General features: G+C 43.2%; 1 protein-coding gene across 2 annotated transcripts; it reads left to right on the top strand.

The window, feature by feature from the left end:
- Positions 1-23680, top strand: zgc:86598 (STKc_CK2_alpha domain-containing protein). 2 transcript variants are annotated; one of them, XM_035792850.2, is made up of 13 exons: positions 1-184; positions 12694-12825; positions 13335-13446; positions 15479-15580; positions 15772-15822; positions 15918-15977; positions 19736-19819; positions 20416-20526; positions 20618-20719; positions 20973-21073; positions 21341-21489; positions 22188-22277; positions 22469-23680. In XM_035792850.2, the coding sequence occupies exons 2-13, from the start codon at positions 12725-12727 to the stop codon at positions 22582-22584; spliced, it is 1179 nt and encodes a 392-aa protein (XP_035648743.1). In that variant the 5' UTR covers positions 1-184; positions 12694-12724; the 3' UTR covers positions 22585-23680. The 2 variants fall into 2 exon arrangements, with proteins under 2 accessions (XP_035648743.1, XP_035648744.1); XM_035792851.2 differs by lacking the exon at positions 1-184 and adding an exon at positions 209-378.
- Positions 23681-23824: the final 144 nt, after the last annotated feature.

Raw genomic sequence — 23824 nt, 5'->3', positions numbered from 1 at the left:
CCAAAAACGTTCAGCCATGAGGGGCCCCAGAATCGTGTTTGGGAAACCCGGAATAGTGCCCATCAAATGAAATGCAGACAAGCGCCACCCCGACGAGTGGAAGTCTTGAGGAACTGCCTTCCTTTATCGCAAACTGGTTGCCGGAGTTCGGTGTCGCCATATTTTCAATCCGAAGCTCTGAGAGGTAATATACTGTATATTTTAATCTAGTTTACCCCCGTTTAATTGACCGTTTTTGCGTAGGAAAAACCTGAATGTTTAGATTGTAGTGTAGCCTTCAACACTTGTTCTGTCGCGCGCATGTTATCATCTCGTGGAATGAATGCGGTACCATAGCTTGCTAACTACTGGGAGTTTTTCCCCGGACACGGATTGCTGGTGAGCGGCTAATGTTAGCAATCTACTATAGCTAACTATCTCTTATGGTTGTGTGGCAAGGCGTAAACCAAGGCACCGAGATAGAAATAAGACACTGTACTCACGTAAGAATATTGAAGTAGCTAATACACACACTAGCTTTAACATTAATAAAATCTTAATGTGGACATTTTTTGTACCATTCTGAACCACCGGTTTTAGCTTAGCCTCCTCGATTATCTAGCTAGGAAAACACCATGCTTGTGGCCTGATGACCGTGTGATAATCAATGAAATTAGCTTTTCGTAACGAGTGTAACTACCAATGTTGATGGGGCTAGTGATGGCTTTAAATGGGTTTGAACCGTTTTACATTTTTAAAATGTAAAACTATAGATACTACTGGAACTAGCAAAGCGTTAGTGAATATCCAGTTAACTGTTAGCTAGATATTTAACGTTAGCTGGCCGGTTAGATGAATATATCAACAGCTGGCTAGCTAACGTTAGCTATAATTCTAGCCAAGGTTAGTTGGAAAGCTATCTTTAGGGGTCTATTGAATTACCTTTTTTAATGTGTGTTGTATCTTGTACAGGTGTTTGACCAACTCGTCTAGATAGTTGGGTTTACATTTTGACAGCTGACATTCTGATGTTGAGTGTGAAGCTAAAGAGGACAACTTGTCTTCCAACAAAATATCTAGCTTGCCAGCTACCTAGCTAATTTGTTCAATGTATCTCGTCTGACTAATATTCAATTAAAATAATACAACTTGTTTCTATCTAGAAGCAATTAAATCACATGATTAACAGCTCATCAATTCCTTGAATGATCACAAGCCTGACTCAAGCTCTGGCTATGTGTAGCCTATTACAGGGTAGCTGACTAAACTCAAATCCATGGTGAAGAAGTTTCTGATGGAGTTTAGTCAGCTAATTACAGGGGAATTCTAACAAGGTAGCTAGCTATCTTTTGCCGTTGTTTCCTTTCTGTGTTCAATTAGGTCCAGCACTATACAGACAGTAACTTCTGATAGGGAAATTAAGGGAGTGGAACCAGAGTTCACAAAATAGTAGGTAATATGTTGGTATGACTCATGTAGCCACATTTTTAAAATGTCTGTGTCCCAGACCCCATCACGTTTTTGGGCCATGTATCACATCTTGGTTTGCAATGGTTGCTCCTCCACCTACCATTCAATGTGAATCCATGTTACCTGGGCATCTATATTTATCAGGTACACCTAGCCTATATTGCACTCTCAGGGATCATGTCTCCCATGATCATTAGGCTAATGCCCCTCTGCCCTTGTTATTGTTGAAAGCCAGCTGCTATCTTATCTAGGCCTATGCAATAATTTGATATTAATTGAGACAGTCTTTCAACGAAAATCTAATGTAGTCTGTTTGATCTAGTCTAGGTCTCATATGGTACCTTCCCAAATACTGAGATCAAGATCCCTTTGCATAGTTGTTTTTAAATTTCTTTTTTACTTAGAATGTCTCTGGTATTTTAGATTCGACTCTTTATCTTTATATTTTCCACTTTTTTATCTGAGGGGAACAAAGATCTGCCTTAAGTGCTGGCACACAGGCCTTGTGACTGGCTCTAACTTTGAGAGAAGCATGTGATCTGAAGTTAGTTTAGCTATGGTACTGTTTAACAAAACAGCTCACTTTAAGGTAGTGTGTTGGAAAAGGGGTCCTTGGAGTCTCTGGAATGGTATTCTAACCAAAAAGTTATGCTGCAAAACACAATAGCTGTTCTTTCTGTTCACCTCTTACAATGCACAAGTGTCTGTTACATTTTTATTATGCGCGTTGGCTTTGGTGTTTTGGTTTGAGTGGAATGTGTCTAGTTTCAAGTTTTGGTATGTGAAGCCATTGTGATACTATGTGCCATTGTCATGTTGTGAGGCAATATGGGTTTGTGAGATTTGAGTGTTTCCGTTTGTTGCAGTAACGACAGGTTAAATGACAATGGAACAATTCTGAATAATGTTTTTAAAGATCTAGCCTAACCTACGTTTCCTTAAATTATTTCTGTAGCATACTACTACTGACTTTTGTTATCGTCGTGTTAATCAATTATGTTTGTGATGCTTTATCTTTAGCTTGTATAGGCCTACAGGGTGAAATAAGGGTCAACAACATTCACTGAAGGAAAGGACAGAAGGGTCTGTTCTTCAGTGGTGGGGGAATCTGAAGTTGAATATTGCAATATTATTTGAAGAGATTATAAATATATTTATTTCTGGGTTGCACTAGTCTGCTGTACCTATGTCAAATCCTTTGTAAATAATGAATTAACTTTTTTTGCTGAACTTTTATTTGCATGACTGATCAAGAAAATGTTATTTCTCTGCAGCTGACAGGCCTGGAGTGAGCAATATGCTTTGGAAAATGTAATCGCGATACTGAATTACAATGCATATGGTAACGGCACCTAAGTGTCCTGATAATATTGTGTTGTGAGGTCCCTGACAATTCCCAATCCTACAGTTCTTATAGTGTGCTGCAGGTATTATACCATTAGGTCTGCTGCACAGAATTCATTCTTCACACAGGACAGGAGGGCTGTCTCGTGTTTTTGTGAAGTTAGGCAGTGATACTCCCCTCCCATGCTGTTGCTGTTTTTAAAATTGCAATGGCACACAGTTACCATATGCCTTTTACAGACAGACTTTACCGTATGTTATCTGAAAAATAAAAAAATCAACAATTTAGCGCTCAGTTCATACAGTCCCGTTTGTACCACATTGCTTAGATAAGCCTTTTATCTTCTGTTCACATGCTGGCAACTAGGAGTGAGAGTAGACGTGGGTGGAAGTCCACTGTATGTATATATACATATCTCATCACAAATCATTATTAAATGGTTATGGGCAGGTCCTAAGAAACAAAACTACCGGTAATCTATTTTCAAAAGAATAGAATGGCATATTTAGAGTTGGATTATGTTACTGGTTTGTGCACTCTATATGCTACGTGGCTGTGCCATGCACAGGAACTCAGTAGTTATTTTGTTCATTAAACAGACAAGACACACTTAGGCTACCCTTATCATAGTCAATACATATTTTATAGTAGGCTAAGAATAATATGAAATATAACAGAATCAAATATAAAGGACGTTTTTCCCACAACTTGCGTCATGGCAATGTGTGGAGCCATTGTCATAAAAACAAAAAGAAGGGAAGCCCATACTTTATTGATCCAGGTTTCATATTTTTCTTACCAGCACTCTGCTTTGTTAGGGAGCAGGCGTAGGGTCTTACATTGAGTAACTTCATGATACATTGACAATATAGATTTATATTATTTTCTAAAGCATGTGTTCATATTTCACAACCTATGCATGCTTTTGTATGGGGCCAGATACCTGCCAAAAGGTTGACCGTACGTATCGTTAGGATCGTAAGAAAATCCTTGCGTGAAACATGACTGTGAAATTTAATCTGTGAACATACAAACACCATGTTACGATTACAGACAAAATATTTAGGCTTGTCGAAATTCTAACACACAATAGCACCTTTCAGAGTTTTGGCAGTTTCATCTCCCCAACAAAATAAACGTATATCAAATCAAATTTTATTTGTCACATACACATGGTTAGCAGATGTTAATGCGAGTGTAGCGAAATGCTTGTGCTTCTAGTTCCAACAATGCAGTAATAACCAACAAGTAATCTAACAATTACAAAACTACTGTCTTATACACAGTGTAAGGGGATAAAGAATATGTACATAAAGATATATGAATGAGTGATGGTACAGAGCAGCATAGGCAAGATACAGTAGATGGTATCGAGTACAGTATATACATACGAGATGAGTATGTAAACAAAGTGGCATAGTTAAAGTGGCTAGTGATACATGTATTACATAAAGATGCAGTCAATGATATAGAGTACAGTATATACGTATGCACATGAGATGAATAATGTATGTAACATTATATAAGGTAGCATTGTTTAAAGTGGCTAGTGATATATTTACATTTCCCATCCATTCCCATTATTAAAGTGGCTGGAGTTGAGTCGGTGTCAGTGTGTTGGCAGCAGCCACTCAATGTTAGTGGTGGCTGTTTAACAGTCTGATGGCCTTGAGATAGAAGCTGTTTTTCAGTCTCTCGGTCCCAGCTTTGATGCACCTGTACTGACCTCGCCTTCTGGATGATAGCGGGGTGAACAGGCAGTGGCTCGGGTGGTTGTTGTCCTTGATGATCTTTCTGGCCTTCCTGTAACATCGGGTGGTGTAGGTGTCCTGGAGGGCAGGTAGTTTGCCCCCGGTGATGCGTTGTGCAGACCTCAATACCCTCTGGAGAGCCTTACGGTTGTGGGCGGACCGGTTGCCGTACCAGGCGGTGGTGATACAGCCCGCCAGGATGCTCTCGATTGTGCATCTGTAGAAGTTTGTGAGTGCTTTTGGTGACAAGCCGAATTTCTTCAGCCTCCTGAGGTTGAAGAGGCGCTGCTGCGCCTTCTTCACGATGCTGTCTGTGTGAGTGGACCAATTTAGTTTGTCTGTGATGTGTATGCCGAGGAACTTAACTTGCTACCCTCTCCACTACTGTTCCATCGATGTGGATAGGGGGGTGTTCCCTCTGCTGTTTCCTGAAGTCCACAATCATCTCCTTAGTTTTGTTGACGTTGAGTGTGAGGTTATTTTCCTGACACCACACTCCGAGGGCCCTCCCCTCCTCCCTGTAGGCCGTCTCGTCGTTGTTGGTAATCAAGCCTACCACTGTTGTGTCGTCCGCAAACTTGATGATTGAGTTGGAGGCGTGCGTGGCCACGCAGACGTGGGTGAACAGGGAGTACAGGAGAGGGCTCAGAACGCACCCTTGTGGGGCCCCAGTGTTGAAGATCAGCGGGGTGGAGATGTTGTTGCCTACCCTCACCACCTGGGGGCGGCCCGTCAGGAAGTCCAGTACCCAGTTGCACAGGGCGGGGTCGAGACCCAGGGTCTCGAGCTTGATGACGAGCTTGGAGGGTACTATGGTGTTGAATGCCGAGCTGTAGTCGATGAACAGCATTCTCACGAGGTATTCCTCTTGTCCAGATGGGTTAGGGCAGTGTGGTTGAGATTGCATCGTCTGTGGACCTATTTGGGCGGTAAGCAAATTGGAGTGGGTCTAGGGTGTCAGGTAGGGTGGAGGTGATATGGTCCTTGACTAGTCTCTCAAAGCACTTCATGATGACGGAAGTGAGTCGTTTAGCTCAGTTACCTTAGCTTTCTTGGGAACAGGAACAATGGTGGCCCTCTTGAAGCATGTGGGAACAGCAGACTGGTATAGGGATTGATTGAATATGTCCGTAAACACCCCGGCCAGCTGGTCTGCGCATGCTCTGAGGGCGCGGCTGGGGATGCCGTCTGGGCCTGCAGCCTTGCGAGGGTTAACACGTTTAAATGTCTTACTCACCTCGGCTGCAGTGAAGGAGAGTCCGCATGTTTTCGTTGCAGGCCGTGTCAGTGGCACTGTATTGTCCTCAAAGCGGGCAAAAAAGTTATTTAGTCTGCCTGGGAGCAAGACATCCTGGTCCGTGACTGGGCTGGATTTCTTCTTGTAGTCTGTGATTGACTGTAGACCCTGCCACATGCCTCTTGTGTCTGAGCCGTTGAATTGAGATTCTACTTTGTCTCTGTACTGACGCTTAGCTTGTTTGATAGCCTTGCGGAGGGAATAGCTGCACTGTTTGTATTCGGTCATGTTCCCAGTCACCTTGCCCTGATAAAAAGCAGTGGTTCACGCTTTCAGTTTCACACGAATGCTGCTATCAATCCACAGTTTTTGGTTAGGGAATGTTCTAATCGTTGCTATGGGAACGACATCTTCAACGCATGTTCCATTCCGTTGTCCTGTTTGAAAGGCAGAACACAGGATCCGCGTCGCGAAAAACATATTCTTGGTCGTACTGATGGTGAGTTGACGCTGATCTTATATTCAGTAGTTCTTCTCGACTGTATGTAATGAAACCTAAGATGACCTGGGGTACTAATGTAAGAAATAACACGTAAAAAAACAAAACTGCATAGTTTCCTAGGAACGCGAAGTGAGGCGGCCATCTCTGTCGGCGCCGGAAGATGGCCTGTGAGGAGTACTACCCCGAACACGTGTAACACTGTGTGTCAGCAAAAAATAAAGTCCTCTCACTGTCAACTGCGTTTATTTTCAGCAAACTTAACATGTGTAACTATTTGTATGAACATAAGATTCAACAACTGAGACAAAGTGAACAAGTTCCATAGACATGTGACTAACATAAATGGAATAATGTGTCCCTGAACAAAGGGGGGTGGGGGTCAAAAGTAACAGTCAGTAACTGGTGTGGCCACCAGCTGCATTAAGTACTGCAGTGCATCTCCTCCTCATGGACTGCACCAGATCTTGCTGTGAGATGTTACCCCACTCTTCCACCAAGGCACATGCAAGTTCCCGGACATTTCTGAGGGGAATGGCCCTAGCCCTCACCCTCCGATCCAACAGATCCCAGACGTACTCAATGGGATTGAGATCCGGGCTCTTTGCTGGCCATGGCAGAACACTGACATTCCTGTCTTGCAGGAAATCACACACAGAACGAGCAGTATGGCTGGTGGCATTGTCATGCTGGAGGGTCATGTCAGGATGAGCCTGTAGGAAGGGTACCACATGAGGGAGGAGGATGTCTCCCCTGTAACGCACAGCTTTGAGATTGCCTGCAATGATAACAGGCTCAGTCCGATGATGCTGTGACACACCGCCCCAGACCTTGACAGACCCTCCACCTCCAAATCGATCCCGCTCCAGAGTACAGGCCTCGGTGTAACCCATATTCCTTCGACGATAAATGTGAATCCGACCATCACCCCTGGTGAGACAAAACCGCGACTCGTTCGTGAAAACTTTTTGCCAGTCCGTCTGGTCCAGCGACTGGGTTTGTGCCCGTAGGCGATGTTGTTGATGTCTGGTGAGGATCTGCCTTACAACAGGCCTACAAGCCCTCAGTCCAGCCTCTTAGCCTGTAGCGTACAGTCGGAGCACTGATGGAGGGATTGTGCGTTCCTGGTGTAACTCGTGCAGTTGTTGTTGCCATCCTGTCCCTGTCCTACAGGTGTGATGTTCGGATGTACCGATCCTGTGCACGTGTTGTTACACGTGGTCTGCCGCTGCGAGGATGATCAGCTGTCTGTCCTGTCTCGCTGTAGTGTTGTCTTAAGTGTCTCACAGTACAGACATTGCAATTTATTGCCCTGGCCACATCTACATTCCTCATGCCTCCTTGCTGCATGCTTAAGGCACGTTCACGCAGATGAGCAGGGGCCCTTGGCATCTTTCTTTTGGTGTTTTTCAGAGTCAGTAGAAAGGCCTCTTCAGTGTCCTAAGTTTTCAGAACTGTGACTTTAATTGCCTACCGTCTGTAAGCTGTTAGTGTCTTAACGACTGTTCCACAGGTGCATGTTCATTAATTGTTTATGATTCTGTGAAGTTATTTGGATTTTTACGAATCATCTTTGAAAGACAGGGTCCTGAAAAAGGGCCGTTTCTTTTTTTGCTGAGTTATTTTATATATATGGAAACTGGAATGAGTTATCCTGCATGTTTTCAAGTTAAGTCTCAATTACTCAGTTGAGTTGACTTCACAATAAGGTGGCTAATGTCATGGATTTGTTTGCCAGCCCAAGTCTAGATAGCATTAGCTGTGTTATGCCTACAACAGTGAAGTTTGAATCCGCTAGGTGTACCTCTACAGCATGGACATATCTCTGGGTGACGTGAACATTGCCATTCATGCACCTTATCAAAATTTGAGTAATTCAATATTGCACCATCCCATTCTCTGGGCTCTGTCTGCAATCACAACCAGTAGTATCTACCAGGAATAATTAAACAGAATAGTAGATGTTTGGTGAATCTATGAAATATGTATGACCACTGGAGTTTTTGCAACTCAATATTTTGATTATTTATTTCATCTCTCATTCTTGCCAATGCATATTCTGTAGGAAGGGTTAATATGAATTTGAAATAATTTGACATGATTTATATGAATTGGGTCATGAACATATGTACTGTGAAATGAACAATGGTTAAATGTAGGTTAAGTCTGTTATAAGCTTATTCCCACTCTTTACAATATCTCTGTTGCAGTGGTCTTAGGTAGTCTCCGTATAGGATATTCTCTCCATCGCGACACTGCTGCCTAGTTGAAGAGCTTGTGATCTCCATGCAGCGCCTTGGGAAAAGCACACCTCGGCCTCAGAAGATGCCCTTCTGGAGGAATGAAACCATTGTCATTATACCCGACTGTAGGTCTATTTGCCTACTAGCCAAATTAAGTGGAGGGCATGCATGATGGGTGCAACATATTTGAATTAATCCTTCATTCAGTTCAGTCATTATGTCATCCATTGTCATTTGTCTGAGTTGCAATAGGAACTAAATCAAAGAGAATAGAACTCTTATCCATATGTTTATTGAAATCCATGTGTGTATTCAAAATTAGGCTAAAGAACTTGAGAATTTAGATAAATTACAAAACATGTATTTCAACTTATAGGCATTGCAATTTAGGCAAATTTTGGGTACTGCTTTGTGGAATAGTTGTAATACTCTATTTGTGTTTAAAAAGAAACCCTAGCTCACACGCCTCTAAATACATTTTCAACAAAGTTGTTGAAGCACGTGCAGTGGCTGATGGGGAAAACAGATATGGCCATAAGAATAGGCTATAGATAGTCTTGACCATTTGGGACCTCTTGGCTATTTCAATCAGGACAGGTTATAGCCAAGACAATCAATATTTTGTTTTCTCATTTATTTATATGGCTATAGCCTCTGTGGGATGGGGTTGTGCAATGCAAATGGCTATAACAAGCCTACATACGGAATGGAATTCACTAATACAACAGTCAAAATGCCTAATATAAGACCAATAGTCTGTTCTCCCAAATACTGGAAAAAGTGTGATTCATTACTCACCACAGTAGCCCCATGCGGCTATAAAAATCAATGATGAAATTATATGGCCATTTAAATAACACAACAGCATGGCATATTTAGATGGTGGAATAGGCCTAACCTAAATCATAATTACTTTCTATTTTGCAGCCCAGGCGGTTATTCTAAATGAGGCTCGTTTGTGTCTTTATCATTCTCACACAAGTAATTTGCAGAAGGCCCAAGCCTATACTACTTCTTCTACTGGTATAATGTCCTTATTGAATGCAATTCTAAAACAGACTTATTTTGGAGATGAACTTGGAAGCTGCAAAGCAACTCTAACATCTGGGCTAGAGTTGCTTGATTGACAAGCTGACTTCGGGTTCATGTCCTTTGCAGATGACACGTTACTAACAAGTTTGTATAAAACTGATCTAACCGTTAAGTAGGAATTGAAGGTGTAACTGTTCATCCATAGTCGTAACGCGGTTGGTACGTTTACACATCTAGTTTAACGTTTCTTGATTCCCACATGGCTTTTCTCATGGTCCTAATGATATCTGCCAAAAAGGTTGAACGTACGTATCTGGTTTCATACTTTTGGAGTTGCCTATATGCAAAATAATGGGCTCCATTATTGCGTGATGAATGTTTCTGATCAGTGATAGATGAGGAAATGACTAGATTATCTGCCCAGCCAGAGAATTAACCAAATATACAGATGGAGATTCAGTGAAACAACAAAATCACATTAAGACGAGTCACATGCTTTTTGGTTGTGAATAGGCCTAGGCTACTGAGCGACTACGAGTGAAGAGTAAAATAATACCCTTGTTAAACTACATAACATGCTGACAAAATGTCAGTCCTAATAAATGAGCCAACTAGACAAGATCATCATGAACAGCACTCTCATCAAATTAAAAATGATTTTTTTTAACCCCTTTTCTCCCCAATTTCATGGTATCCAATTGGTAGTTACAGACCTGTCCCATCACTGCAACTCCCGTAGTACTCGGGAGAGGCGAAGGTTGAGAGCTATGCGTCCCCCGAAACAACCCAGCCAAGCCGCACTGTTTCTTGACACAACTCCCGCTTAACCCGGAAGCCAGCTGCACCAATGTGTTGGAGGAAACACCATACTCCTGGCGACTGAGTCAGCGTGCGTTACGCTCGACCCGCCACAGGAGTCGCAAATGGGCGACGGTACAGGAACATCCCTGCCGGCCAAACCCTCGCGTAACCTGGACGACACTGGGCCAATTGTGCGCCGCCCCATGGGTCTCCCGGTCGCGGCAGGCTGTGACAGAGCCTGGACTTTAACTATGTTCTCTAGTGGCACAGCTACTTAGACCACTTCGCCACTCTGGTGACCCTATTCAGGTCAATTTTAACTAACATTTCCAGAGCCTAGTTGTAAACTAACTAATATTTTGATTCAGTGAGAAGGAAAATTGGACCTTTATTGATTTTTATCAAGACCCCACACTTCTCTCAAAGCAGAGTGAAACGGTGCTGAAATAGTTGACCACACGTGGGTAGGCTAGTGTTTTAAAATGTTATATAACAATTGTTGCTTACTGATCCAAGTTGATGCCTTCATTGCACTGGTCTACTTTATTCCAATATTTTAGTAATTTGGTTATTATTTATTCCCACAGTAATTCGTTATGCAGGGTAGCCTAGTGGTTAGAGCGTTGAACTAGTAACCGAAATGTTGTGAGTTCAAACCCCCGAGCTGACAAGGTACAAATCTGTCGTTCTGCCCCTGAACAGGCAGTTAACCCACTGTTCCCAGGCCGTCATTGAAAATTAGAATGTGTTCTTAACTGACTTGCTTGGTTAAATAATGGTAAAATGTAAAAAAATGTTTTTAAATTGTCCAGTTGTGGTTAAGAAAATCGTGCATGTGGTGGGCTATGTGAAGAGATGGGTGAAGTGACATGGCTCGTAAAGTTTAGAACTGCCAGGAGGATAGTAGTAACGGGTGCTGCTTAGCAACCATCAAGGGCTTAAGAAAGTAGTGCTGCCAATGCACCACGTGAACTTTACCGCATAGGTTGGTAGCCGGAAATAAAAGTAGAGGCTTTGTCGCTGGCAATACCTTTTCATATATAAAGAAAATTTGGTGACAAATAAATAAAAACATTTATTTCACCTTTATTTAACCAGGTAGGCTAGTTGAGAACAAGTTCTCATTTGCAACTGCGACCTGGCCAAGATAAAGCATAGCAGTGTGAACAGACAACAGTTACACATGGAGTAAACAATTAACAAGTCAATAACACAGTAGAAAAAAATAGTCTATATACATTGTGTGCAAAAGGCATGAGGAGGTAGGTGAATAATTAAAATTTTGCAGATTAACACTGGAGTGATAAATGATCAGATGGTCATGTACAGGTAGAGATATTAGTGTGCAAAAGAGCAGAAAAGTAAATGAATATAAACAGTATGGGGATGAGGTAGGTAAAATTGGGTGGGCTATTTACCGATGGACTATGTACAGCTGCAGCGATCGGTTAGCTGCTCAGATAGCAGATGTTTGAAGTTGGAGACTTTTATCTCCCTCACCAACTTCAGCGATTTTTGCAATTCGTTCCAGTCACAGGCAGCAGAGAACTGGAACGAAAGGCGGCCAAATGAGGTGTTGGCTTTAGGGATGATCATTGAGATACACCTGCTGGAGCGCGTGCTACGGGTGGGTGTTGCCATCGTGACCAGTGAACTGAGATGAAATGCTAAAGTTGATGGAAAAACATCTTGAATTAACTAAACTTGTAGTGTTGTCTTTTATTTAGCCTTTTTACATTTAGCTAGAGGCAATGTTTTTCCCTGTTCCTTGATTCAGTAGCAGAAATCCAATTTGCACCAAATTTAATAAAGTTATCCTGCTAAATAAAATAAAAATCAGCGCCCACATGATGACCATTTGGAATGGATAGGCTAAGATTCTACAATGGGCCGTGATGACAAAAACACCCATTTCATATGGTTCCACACTAGCTCAACCTAGTTGATAAAGGTGTCTGGACTCAAATTAGGCCAAAGGATTCAAAATACAGCGACGTGTCTGATGCCATCAACATCACAAACAACAAGAAAGTAGTAGTCAAAATACTCAAGCATTGGACTAGTAACCGAAAGGTTGCAAGATCGAATCCCCGAGCTGACAAGGTAAAAATCTGTCAATCTGCCCCTGAACAAGGCAGTTCCTAGGCCGTCATTGAAAACAATAATTTGTTCTTAACTGACTTGCCTAGTTAAATAAAGGTAAAATTAAAAATGCCTTTAGCCAGTGAAATGCATCATGGGAGCACAGCGGCTTCACAGCTCCGGTCCATCCATGTGTGTGTTTCTCTCTCTGTTTAATGCATTTCTATGGTCTTCTTCTCTGCCTTGACCCACAGATCCTGAGGCAGCCTTTGCGTCCACCTGAACATGTCTGGCCCGGTCACCAGTCGATCCCGGGTTTACCCCGACGTGAACACACAGAGACCCCGGGAGTACTGGGACTACGAGTCACACGTTGTGGAGTGGGGGTGAGCTGAGCTAGCCATCAAGCCATGTGATTGTCCACGGCAGCACCACACCCTTACCCATTTCCGTGTCAGACATACTGGCGTACTACTCGCATCCTCTCTTCCTTCAAGCTTTTTCATGCAATGGGTTTTGAGAAGGAGGATAGGAGAAAAGACGTGAGGAGTATGCAATTTAGATTCTCCCTATGAGATTTATCTATGGTGTGCTCTCCTATCTGGGCCATGTTCAGCAGAGCACAGCACAACTTGTGTGGAAATGGAGCGTTCACATAGAAATATATGAAGTAGAACAAACATGCCTTGTGTAGTGTAAGGACTCGCATCGACTCTATTCATCACATTCCACCTACAACATGGCCCTGGTGCGTTGCAACTCTAATTAAGAACTTGGAATGTGCCAGCTTTATCATCCCGTATCAGTGTTAACTCTGTTGGGGGAATCGTGGGCTTATCCGTCTTAACATTGTTGTGAATATTACTCATTGTTTTTTTCTCTGTCTGACCCTCAGGAATCAAGATGACTACCAGCTGGTGCGAAAGCTCGGCCGAGGCAAATACAGCGAAGTGTTTGAAGCCATCAACATCACAAACAACGAGAAAGTAGTAGTCAAAATACTCAAGGTACTGGCTATGGACTTCTATTTCACTCCATTGAACAGTTACTGAGACCAGTGTTTCTTTCAAATATATATATATATATATATAAAAATGTCCTTTTTTCAGGACTGTCTTTCAAAGATAATTAGTAAAAATCCAAATAACTCCACAGATCTTCAATGTAAAGGGTTTAAACACTGTTTCCCATGCCTGTTCAATGAACCATAAACAATTATTGAACATGCACCTGTGGAACGGTCGTTAAAACACTAACAGCTTACAGACGGTAGGCAATTAAAGTCACAGTTCTGAAAACTTAGGACACTGAAGAGGCCTTTCTACTGACTCTGAAAAACACCAAAAGAAAGATGTCACGGGTCCCTGCTCATCTGCGTGAACCTGCCTTAAGCATGCAGCAAGGAGGCATGAGGACTCCAGGGCAATAAACTGTAATGCCCATACTGAGAGACTCCTGAGACGGCACTACAGGGAGACAGGACATACAGCTGATCGCCCTTACAGTGGCAGACCACGTGTAACACCGGCACAGGATCGGTACATCTGAACATCACACCTGTGGGACAGGTACAGGGTGGCAACAACAACTGCTCGAGTTACACCAGGAATGCACAATCCCTCCATCAGTGCTCAGACTGTCTGCAATAGGCTGAGAAAGGCTGGACTGAGGGCTTGTATGCCTATAGGCCTCAACAACTTCACCTATGGGCACAAACCCACCGTCGCTGGACCAGACAGGACTGGCAAAAAGTGCTCTTCACGAACGAGTGTCTCACCGGGGGTGATGGTCGGTTTCGCATTTATCGTCGAAGGAATGAGTGTTACACCGAGGCCTGTACTCTGGAGCGGGATCGATTTGGAGGTGGAGGGTCCGTCATGGTCTGGGGCAGTGTGTCACAGCATCATCGGACTGAGCCTGTTATCATTGCAGGCAATCTCAAAGCTGTGCGTTACAGGGGAGACATCCTCCTCCCTCATGTGGTACCCTTCCTGCAGGCTCATCCTGACATGACCCTCCAGCATGACAATGCCACCAGCCATACTGCTCGTTCTGTGTGTGATTTCCTGAAAGACAGGAATGTCAGTGTTCTGCCATGGCCAGCGAAGAATCTGGATCTCAAAGTGAGGGCTAGGCCCCCCCCCCAGAAATGTCTGGGAACTTGCAGGTGCCTTGTTGGAAGAGTGTTGTAACATCTCACAGCAAGAACTGTCAAATCTGGTGCAGTCCATGAGGAGGAGATGCACTCCAGTACATAATGCAACTGGTGGCCACATCAGATACTGACTTACTTTTGTTCCCCCCTCCTTTGTTCAGGGACACATTACTCCATTTATGTTAGTCACATGTCTGTGGAACTTGTTCAGTTTGTCTCAGTAGTTGAATCTTGTTATGTTCATACAAATATTTACGCATGTTAAATTTGCTGAAAATAAACGCAGTTGACAGTGAGAGGACGTTCCTTTTTTGCTGAGTTTCTTTTCGTGTTATTTAGACAGTTGGAAACAGTAGGAGACAGGCAAGTGGGAATAACAGTAGGAACGGTGGAGACTGGGATTGAACCCCGGTCTCCAGTTGAGCGAGACATGTTACCACTAGACTACGGGCTCTGCACCTCAGACCCAAAGTTACTCACGCTGTGGATGGGCTTCAGTAAGGGCCTGGCAGCTAGCCTTTTGTTTATAATTTGGCCTATAGACTGTACAATGGGCTCCTGAGTGGCGCAGCGGCCTATTGCACTGCATCTGTGCTAGAGGTGTCACTACAGACCCTGGTTCGATTCCAGGCTGAATCACAGCCGGCTGTGATTGGAAGTCCCATAGGGCGGCACATAATTGGCCCAGCATCGTTAGGTTTTGGCCGGGGTAGGCCGTCGTTGTAAATAAGAATTTGTTCTTAGCTTACTTACCCAATTTAAATAAAGTACTTGTTCTGGGTAAGGCTTTCTAGATACTGCTCACAGCATGGTATTTCACAGAAGCACTGTCCAACTTTATTTTCCTTTCAATCTCCTGCATGTTCTTCTCTTGTGCCTAACAGCCAGTAAAGAAGAAGAAAATCAAGCGAGAAATCAAGATTCTAGAAAACCTGCGAGGTGGCCCCAACATCATCACACTTCTAGACATCGTCAAGGATCCAGTGGTCAGTTTCTCCACCTACTAATAATGTATGCAGTCATGCTGCCCGGTACATATCATATGACATTTTGGGCACCACTCTCGCTGAAAATCCAGCAGACTCTGGTATGCATCCGCGATGTAATGATTTTACTCAACATATTTGGTCTGTGTTTATGAACATTTCAAAAAAGACATTTTGTCTTATGATTGCAGTCCCGGACTCCTGCCCTGGTTTTTGAACATGTTAACAACACAGACTTCAAGGTAAGTAGCATCACTCATTTGTTTCCATTCAGAATGGAGGCCTTCGCTTGAACTGTGTCATTCTAGTGAACTGTTTTTTTTTCTTTTTCTTGTAGCAATTATATCAAACGCTATCAGACTACGACATACGGTTCTACATGTACGAGATCTTAAAGGTAAGACCTAATTATGGGGGGTAGACAGCGAATGGCTGTCCATAAGTGTGTCTATATATACACTATCGTTCAAAAGTTTGGTCACTTAGGAATGTCCTTGTTTTTGAAAGAGAAGTAAAAACATTTTGTCCATTTAAAATAACATAAAATGTATCAGAAATACAATGTAGACATTGTTCATGTTGTAAATGACTAATGCAGCTGGTAATGGCTGACTTTGTATGCCTATGTAGATATTCCATTAAGAGGCCCATTATCAGCAACCATCACTCCTGTGTTCCAGTGGCACGTTGTGTTAGCTAATCCAAGTTTACCATTTTAAAAGGCTAATGGATCATTAGAAAATGCTTTTGCAATTATTTTAGCACAGCTGAAAACTGTTGTACTGATTAAAGAAGCAAAATAACTGGCCTTCTTTAGACTAGATCTGGAGCATTAGCATTTGTGGGTTCAATTACAGGCTCAAAATGACCTTTCACTCTCGTCAGTCACTCGTCAGTCTGTCCTTGTTCTGAGAAATGAATGTTATTCCATGTGAGAAATTGCCAAGACACTGAAGATCTCGAACAACAGTGTACTACTCCCTTGCCAGAACAGCGCAAACTGTCACTAACCAGAATAGAAAGAGTGGGAGGCCCCGGTGCACAACTGAGCAAGAGGAGCTGCACATTAGAATGTCTAATTTGAGAAACAGACGCCTCACAAGTCCTCAACTAGCAGCTTCATTACATAGTAAGTGTAAAACACCAGTTTCAATGTCAACAGTGAAGAGGTGACTCTGGGATGCTGGCCTTCTAGGCAGAGTTGCAATGAAAAAGCCACATCTCAGACTGGCCAATAAAAAGAGAAGATTTAGATGGGCAAAAGAACACAGACACTGGACAGAGGAACTCTGCCTAGAAGGCCACCATCCTGGAGTCGCCTCTTCACTGTTGACTTTGAGACGGGTGTTTTGTGGGTACAATTGAATGAAGCTGCCAGTTGAGGACTTGAGGCATCTGTTTCTCAAACTAGACACTAATTATTTTAATGGACAAAAAATGTGCTTTTCTTTCAAAAACAAGGACATTTCTATAGTTATACAGCAAGTAACTGCATGTGTTTCACGATCAGTTAAAATCAATTGATCATGTCATTTCAGATACGTCAGGGTAGCCTCACGATACATCTCAATATTGGCCACCAATATTGGATTTGAGATTTGGCAAAACTGTGGCACTGTGTTGTGACACAACTGCACATTTTATAGTAGCCTTATATTGTCCCCAGCACAAAGTGGCCCTGTAATGATCATGCCGTTTAATCAGCTTCCGGTCAGGTGGATGGATTATCTTGGCAACGTAGAAATGCTCACTAACAGGGATGTAAACAACACCTGCCACTTACATTAAATGTCACAAGCATATTATCCACCTGGTACTGGACTGTTATGTTGAGTCAGGCTGCATCAATGACATTATGGCCTGACATCGGTAGGGTATAGGCCAGTACCTTGCATTCACCTCTGAGATTAGCCTATATTCTGATGCACGGTTCCTGTACTGTATTTAGGACATGTTATAGAGCTTTAGGGAGGACTAGGGTGGGGAGCATCTAGTCAGTCTCTCTCCCATGGGGGAGGGGATTTACCCGAGCTGCTACAGTGTTAATTTTGGCAGCTGTGTTAGATTGTTTTAGTCTTGGTCACGTTTTAGCAACTTTATCCTTCATTAGTTTTTAGTTCGACTAAAAAGCTGGACAATTTGTCTAGTTTTAGTCACAGTGCATTTTCTTCCCATTTTTAAATAATGAATATTTGCCGTTAACGTTCATCATTGGCATAATCAGATAGCCATGTCCAACTAGGCCTACTGTCCACTCTTATACCTTAACTGGCAACATTGATATTGTGGCAGATTGTAACCAATGCCAGCCATAATAACCATACAGGCTATAAAGCCTTGGCTACAGGCTAAACAATTTACATAACTGTTTGCGGGGGGTAAATAACAGTGATTTCATTAAGGTGTAGAATCTGAGCTTTCCAACAATGTTTGAAGTATTACTGTACACTTAAAATTCAGCAAATAGCATTTTGTTTTTCCAATTGGATAAAGGGAACCACAGCTCTCATTTGCAGACCTCGAGAGTGGCAAAACAGATGAATGACTGCGTATGTGGCAAAATGGATCTTCTCATGTGATCAGAGCAAAAATTGCCTATACGAAAGCAAAGATATTGTTTCTAATTGAGGGAAGTTGCAATTGAAGTGCCCTGGCTTCGTGGCAGTTCAAGAGGCAAGTGATTTAATGACCTCCCTGGAACTGTGTGTGTGGAAGAGCCTGCTTTGCTCAAGCAGCCCGTGCAACTGAAAGAAGTTATCAGCCATTGAGAGGATTGCATTAAATATTCTGAGAAGCCATGCATCCTTATGATTGGACAAAACGGTTGAAAAGGAGATTTGTGGCGTTTTCGTAAACTAAAATGAAAAGTTATTTTAAATAGTAATTTGGTAAATCGTTTTTTCCCCAGGGCGTCTTGTTATAGTCATTCGTTTTTGTCAGGAAAAATAGGTAGTTGACAAGTGTATTTCGTTGTAGTTCTTGATGAAATGAACTGAGCCGCCGCCGCTGCTGAGGGACTCTCTTTACTGTGGCAAGCAGAAACTCTGAGCAGAGCAGGCGAGGAAGAGGCAACCCATATGTAGGAGACGTGTTAAAAGCATGACGATTTATGAGTGGACAGGCCTGACACATTGTGCCTTTCTGTACTCGCAGCCCAACCCCTGCTCGGCTATAGTATTTCTACCACAGTTGCTCCTCACGCTGGTGCTACAGGAAAACTACTATGCCTGAGACTTCATCAGTTTATTATGTAGCCTGTATGGATGGATGAAAACCTGCTGGTTTTATATTTATTTTATTAAAGATTAAGCATATACCAAACGACTCTGAGGACAATGGGAAGGTACTGTACTTTTGTCTTCATCGTTTTCTCTATAAATGGCTGGTGGTGGATTACAGTACAATGGTCTGTCACAAGGTTCACCATGGTTTTCTGCTCTATGGCAGCTCTGTCTCAATGGTAGCAGCCTTGTTGATACGTGCTGCCAAGCTAAGGTGTGCTAAGCTGGATCACGGAAAGCTCTCCCCAGCCCACAAGCACAGTAAAGCATCTGCTCCTGTTCTTATCCCACAGACTTGGCCTTCTCGCATATCTGATGCGCTCTTCCTGGCCTCACTGATGCTGGTGAAACATCAGCTAAAGTAGCTGTCAGAGATCCGGAATTAAGGATCGGAATCCCTATCCATGGTTGTTAGCCTATAGATTAATAGTGATCTCAGATCATGGGACAAAAACCTGCAGCTCTCCGGGAGAAGGGTTTATGAGGATCAGTGGCCTATAGTGTCATCTGTGCTTTTCAATATGATTATTGTATTTAAAACTGACTTAAGCCCGTTTTAAGTGCAGTGTAGGGCTATATGCTGACAGTGGGAAAGCAAATGAATCATTACACCATCACCACCGATGATACTCAATGGGTGTTGGCCAAGTATTTTCCATTATGTTTACATCAGTAGGACTTAATGCAGCCATAAAGATGACTGACAAGGCCACTGTCCCTGCTTAATTGGCTGCAATACATGAGACCGGTTATTCATCTGAACACCGTGCCATTTTTTTCCCTTTGCACAACTTTCTGCCTCTGTGTCCTCGTTCACCCGAGCCAGTTCCCAGCTGTTTCTGCTCTCATCTCTCCTCTCTGTTCCCACCCACAGGCCCTGGACTACTGTCACAGTATGGGCATCATGCACCGAGACGTCAAGCCACACAACGTTATGATTGACCACGAACACAGAAAGGTACTGGCCTATTTCTCCCTTTTCCCTCCCTTCTTTCCCTGATTGGCTAACTTAATCCACCAAAGACCAATGTATGGGTGGAGTATTGCCCCACAGTGTGCGACTTGTTTAGTTGGTTAACAAAGCACCCGGTCTCATCTGTGATTGGTCCAATTGTGACACACAAGGCATTTAGCCAATTTGTTGATCAAGGCACTTAACCCTGATTTGCTCCAGAGGTGCCGCCGTACTACTTTCCCTGACCCTGTAAAACAATCCATCACTGCACCCATCTGGTGTGTGTGACAATACACTTTTTTTTAACCTTTTCATTCAGTTGGTAGGATATTTCATGTTGCCTCCTGAGGTAAGACACATTTCAGAGATAGTCTTTGGTTTATTTTTGTAATATATAATTTAAGGTTTTGTCCTCTATTGCGTCTTGGAAGTGTAGACATCTGATACTCTATACACAATTAACCATTCATGTATTCCACCCACATGCATATCTGTTAAGTTTCGAACAAAATGTCCTGAGTGTTGGTTTGATCTTTCTCTGACTATAAAGTCCTGGCTGTTTGGTTCTAGTGATGTAGCTGTTGATTGGTTGTTTCTAGCTTCGCCTTATAGACTGGGGTTTGGCAGAGTTCTACCACCCTGCTCAGGAGTACAACGTACGAGTGGCGTCCCGATACTTCAAGGGTCCAGAGCTGCTAGTCGACTACCAGGTCAGGCAGTTCTCTGGCTTTTTAGAACATTTATCCCGGTGCTGTTGACTGTGCCCTGATGCCGTTCCCTGTTGACTGTGCCCCTATATAGATGTACGACTACAGTTTAGACATGTGGAGCTTGGGCTGCATGCTGGCCAGTATGATCTTCAGGAAGGAGCCTTTCTTCCACGGACACGACAACTACGACCAGGTGAGAGCTCAGCCACCGTGTCAAATCAACCAAACTATATATCAATCAATTACATTGTATCTGTATAGTGCTTTTAACTGAAGTGTCAGTGTTTTAATAGTAACCTGGCCTTAACCCCCAAAGAGATGCACACACATGTCCAATGTTAATGTGTGTACGGCTTTATCCTAACCCCTCTATATATCTAGTGATATTCAGACAGCAGGTGCTGCCCCCCAGTGTTTAATGCATGTCAGTCTCGTTTGTTTTGCAGCTTGTACGAATCGCAAAAGTCCTGGGCACAGAAGACCTTTATGACTACATCGATAAATACAACATCGAGCTAGACCCACGGTTCAACGACATTCTGGGCAGGTAGGTTGATATCAAATCTCGATGTTGTGTTAGTGTTAGTGTTGCGTCTATCTGTCAGTTTGAGCAAGGCGAGGCATAGAATCACATGAGTAATTATGTGGGATGGAAGGTGATTTGTCGATCAGCGATTCAGCACATACCCAACTGCAACACACCAACACTTGCCGTGTGACCATTTATGCTCTGTCAAGTGGTTGGAGAGGTTTGAGGAGAGGCTGTGTCCATGTTGTGTTGTTGCTGATCGTTTAGTCTCTTTTTGTTACCCAGACATTCCCGTAAACGGTGGGAGAGGTTTGTGCACAGTGAGAATCAGCACCTGGTGAGCACCGAGGCTCTGGACTTCCTGGACAAGCTGCTGCGCTACGACCACCACGCCCGCCTTACAGCCCGGGAGGCCATGGACCAGCCCTACTTCTGTAAGCTGCATATCATTATCCGTCTCTTACACCTACTCACCGTGGACCAGCCCTACTTCTGTGAGCTGCACCTCATTATCAGTCTCTTACACCCACTCACCGTGGACCAGCCCTACTTCTGAGCTGCACCTCATTATCCATCTCTCACACCCACTCACCATGGACCAGCCCTACTTCTGTGAGCTGCACCTCATTATCCACCTCTCACACCCACTCACCATGGACCAGCCCTACTTCTGAGCTGCACCTCATTATCCATCTCTCACACCCACTCACCATGGACCAGCCCTACTTCTGAGCTGCACCTCATTATCCATCTCTCACACCCACTCACCATGGACCAGCCCTACTTCTGTGAGCTGCACCTCATTATCCATCTCTCACACCCACTCACCATGGACCAGCCCTACTTCTGTGAGCTGCACCTCATTATCCATCTCTCACACCCACTCACCATGGACCAGCCCTACTTCTGTGAGCTGCACCTCATTATCCATCTCTCACACCCACTCACCATGGACCAGCCCTACTTCTGTGAGCTTTAACGTTACCTCCCTGTTATCCATAGTTTCCGTGTCAGTTTTTCCAGTCAACACTGGAATATATTGGACTGTCATGCATCTCTGCACGCCATTTGTGTATTCAATGATGTGCTATGTTTGCTTGTGTGATTTTAATTGAGTTTGTCTCTCTGTCAGACCCCATTGTGAAAGACCAGGCGAGGATGGGCTCTACATCAGGGCTGTCGACTGGTTCTACCCCAGTCAGCTCCTCCAGTATGATGACAGGTAACAAACACAGGGTCTGATGATGTCTGCAAAGGAGGATGGTTATATGGTTATTGATCAAAAACAGAATCAGTTCCTGTGTGATAATTTGCTAATGGAGGAAGTCCCCAGCCACTTCCTCTGATGCGGTTTTCATCTTCTGTCTGCTACTGCACGGTTTTCATCTTCATCTTTTAATTTCTCTTCTCCAGGCATCACCTCCATGTCCTCGTCGCAGCCCCTGGCTAATGTGGCGGGCTCTCCTGTGATCTCCTCCCCCAGTGCTCTGGCCACTCAGGTCCCAGCCGCTGCCGGGGCCCAGCCCTGAACGGTGCCCTCAGACTGGGATGGACTCTCTGTCTGGCCTGGCCTACCCAGCCAACCACCATTTTTATGTTGAGTATAACAGAGACAAAGGAAAAGATATTAGGTTCCCCCTTTTTTTTTCATACAATAATTATATATTGAGATCCGGGGGAGAGAGAAGAGAACAAACGTTACTTGCGTCTGTCTGGATAAAAACCGTAGCTGCGTTCTTTCATGACGGTGTCTAGAAATGCAACTACGTAGAAAGTAAGCAAAATGGACAATAAAAATGATTTTATATGTCCCTAAAGTACATGTTTGTTTTCTATGGGTCAGAGGTTGTTGATTTTCTTTTTTTCACATCAAATGACTCATGGGCTGCTTGTAACACTTTGTTAATTACATTTTCTGTTGGTCATATTTTCGTCATTGAATTTCTCTCAATAGAACGGCACCCCTGATTTAGTTATTTCAGTGTCATCCCTAATGTTTTTATCACGAGGCAGTGTCACAATGATTATGCTTGTTATTTGGTTGTGGCTATTTCAGGCTCATTGAACTAACTTTTTGTACTTGAGTTACGCTGACATATGACTGTGTTTATAAAATGTATTCAATAAGCCCATGTTGTTTTCACTACATCCAGTGCACAGTGTGTAGTTCCTAGTAGTTTAAGAGACGTCACTGACCTGTTTTGTTCACTTGTTTGAAGCTGAGACCATGGAGAAAGTCCAGTTGGCTTGATTAGAGGCTTACCTTTTCTCTAAATCTGCCTGCTGAGTTTGTTACCTTACAGAAAACTCAGGCAAGGAAAAAGCACCCAGAATTTTTTTTTTTTTTTTTTTTTTGTACAATTGAATAATTAAACAACCATGTAAGTAGATACATCAATGAGACCAGGAATGGAATCTCTAACTCTGTAGCTAAAAGGGGTATTCTGAGATTCAATTTGGTTTAATAGATTCAGAACCAGGTGATTTAGGGCTCTATTAAATCTGTTAATGTGATTATGCAACCTTCCTGAGATTGCATATATCGTCTCAATCGGAAATGACCTTAATTTATATTGTTAACACTTCAGCGATCCAGGTTGAATAAAGCCCTTACTGTAAACAATGGCCGCAGCTCAGTGTTCAGTATCTGTCAGGTAGGACTAAGGATGTGCTTTGTGTGCCCTACTGAACATTAGAGGTGGACACCTGTAGATTTGGTAATGTCAAGTGAAAAAGACCCGGCCCTCATGCAATGCAGTCTCCCTAACA

The sequence above is a fragment of the Oncorhynchus keta genome, chromosome 19 (assembly GCF_023373465.1).
Source record: "Oncorhynchus keta strain PuntledgeMale-10-30-2019 chromosome 19, Oket_V2, whole genome shotgun sequence".
NCBI classification, from domain to species: Eukaryota; Metazoa; Chordata; class Actinopteri; order Salmoniformes; family Salmonidae; genus Oncorhynchus; species Oncorhynchus keta.
Note: the sequence above shows the minus strand (reverse complement) of the source record. Positions and strands in the feature narration are given on the sequence as shown.

Bases quoted from the DNA above. Each gene is read 5' to 3' on its own strand.
- zgc:86598 (XM_035792850.2), top strand. From the start codon at position 12,725: ATGTCTGGCCCGGTCACCAGTCGATCCCGGGTTTACCCCGACGTGAAC. The intron at 21,490-22,187 runs GTAAGCTGCATA...TCTCTCTGTCAG, and splicing joins CATGGACCAGCCCTACTTCT to ACCCCATTGTGAAAGACCAG. The intron at 22,278-22,468 runs GTAACAAACACA...TCTCTTCTCCAG, and splicing joins CTCCTCCAGTATGATGACAG to GCATCACCTCCATGTCCTCG.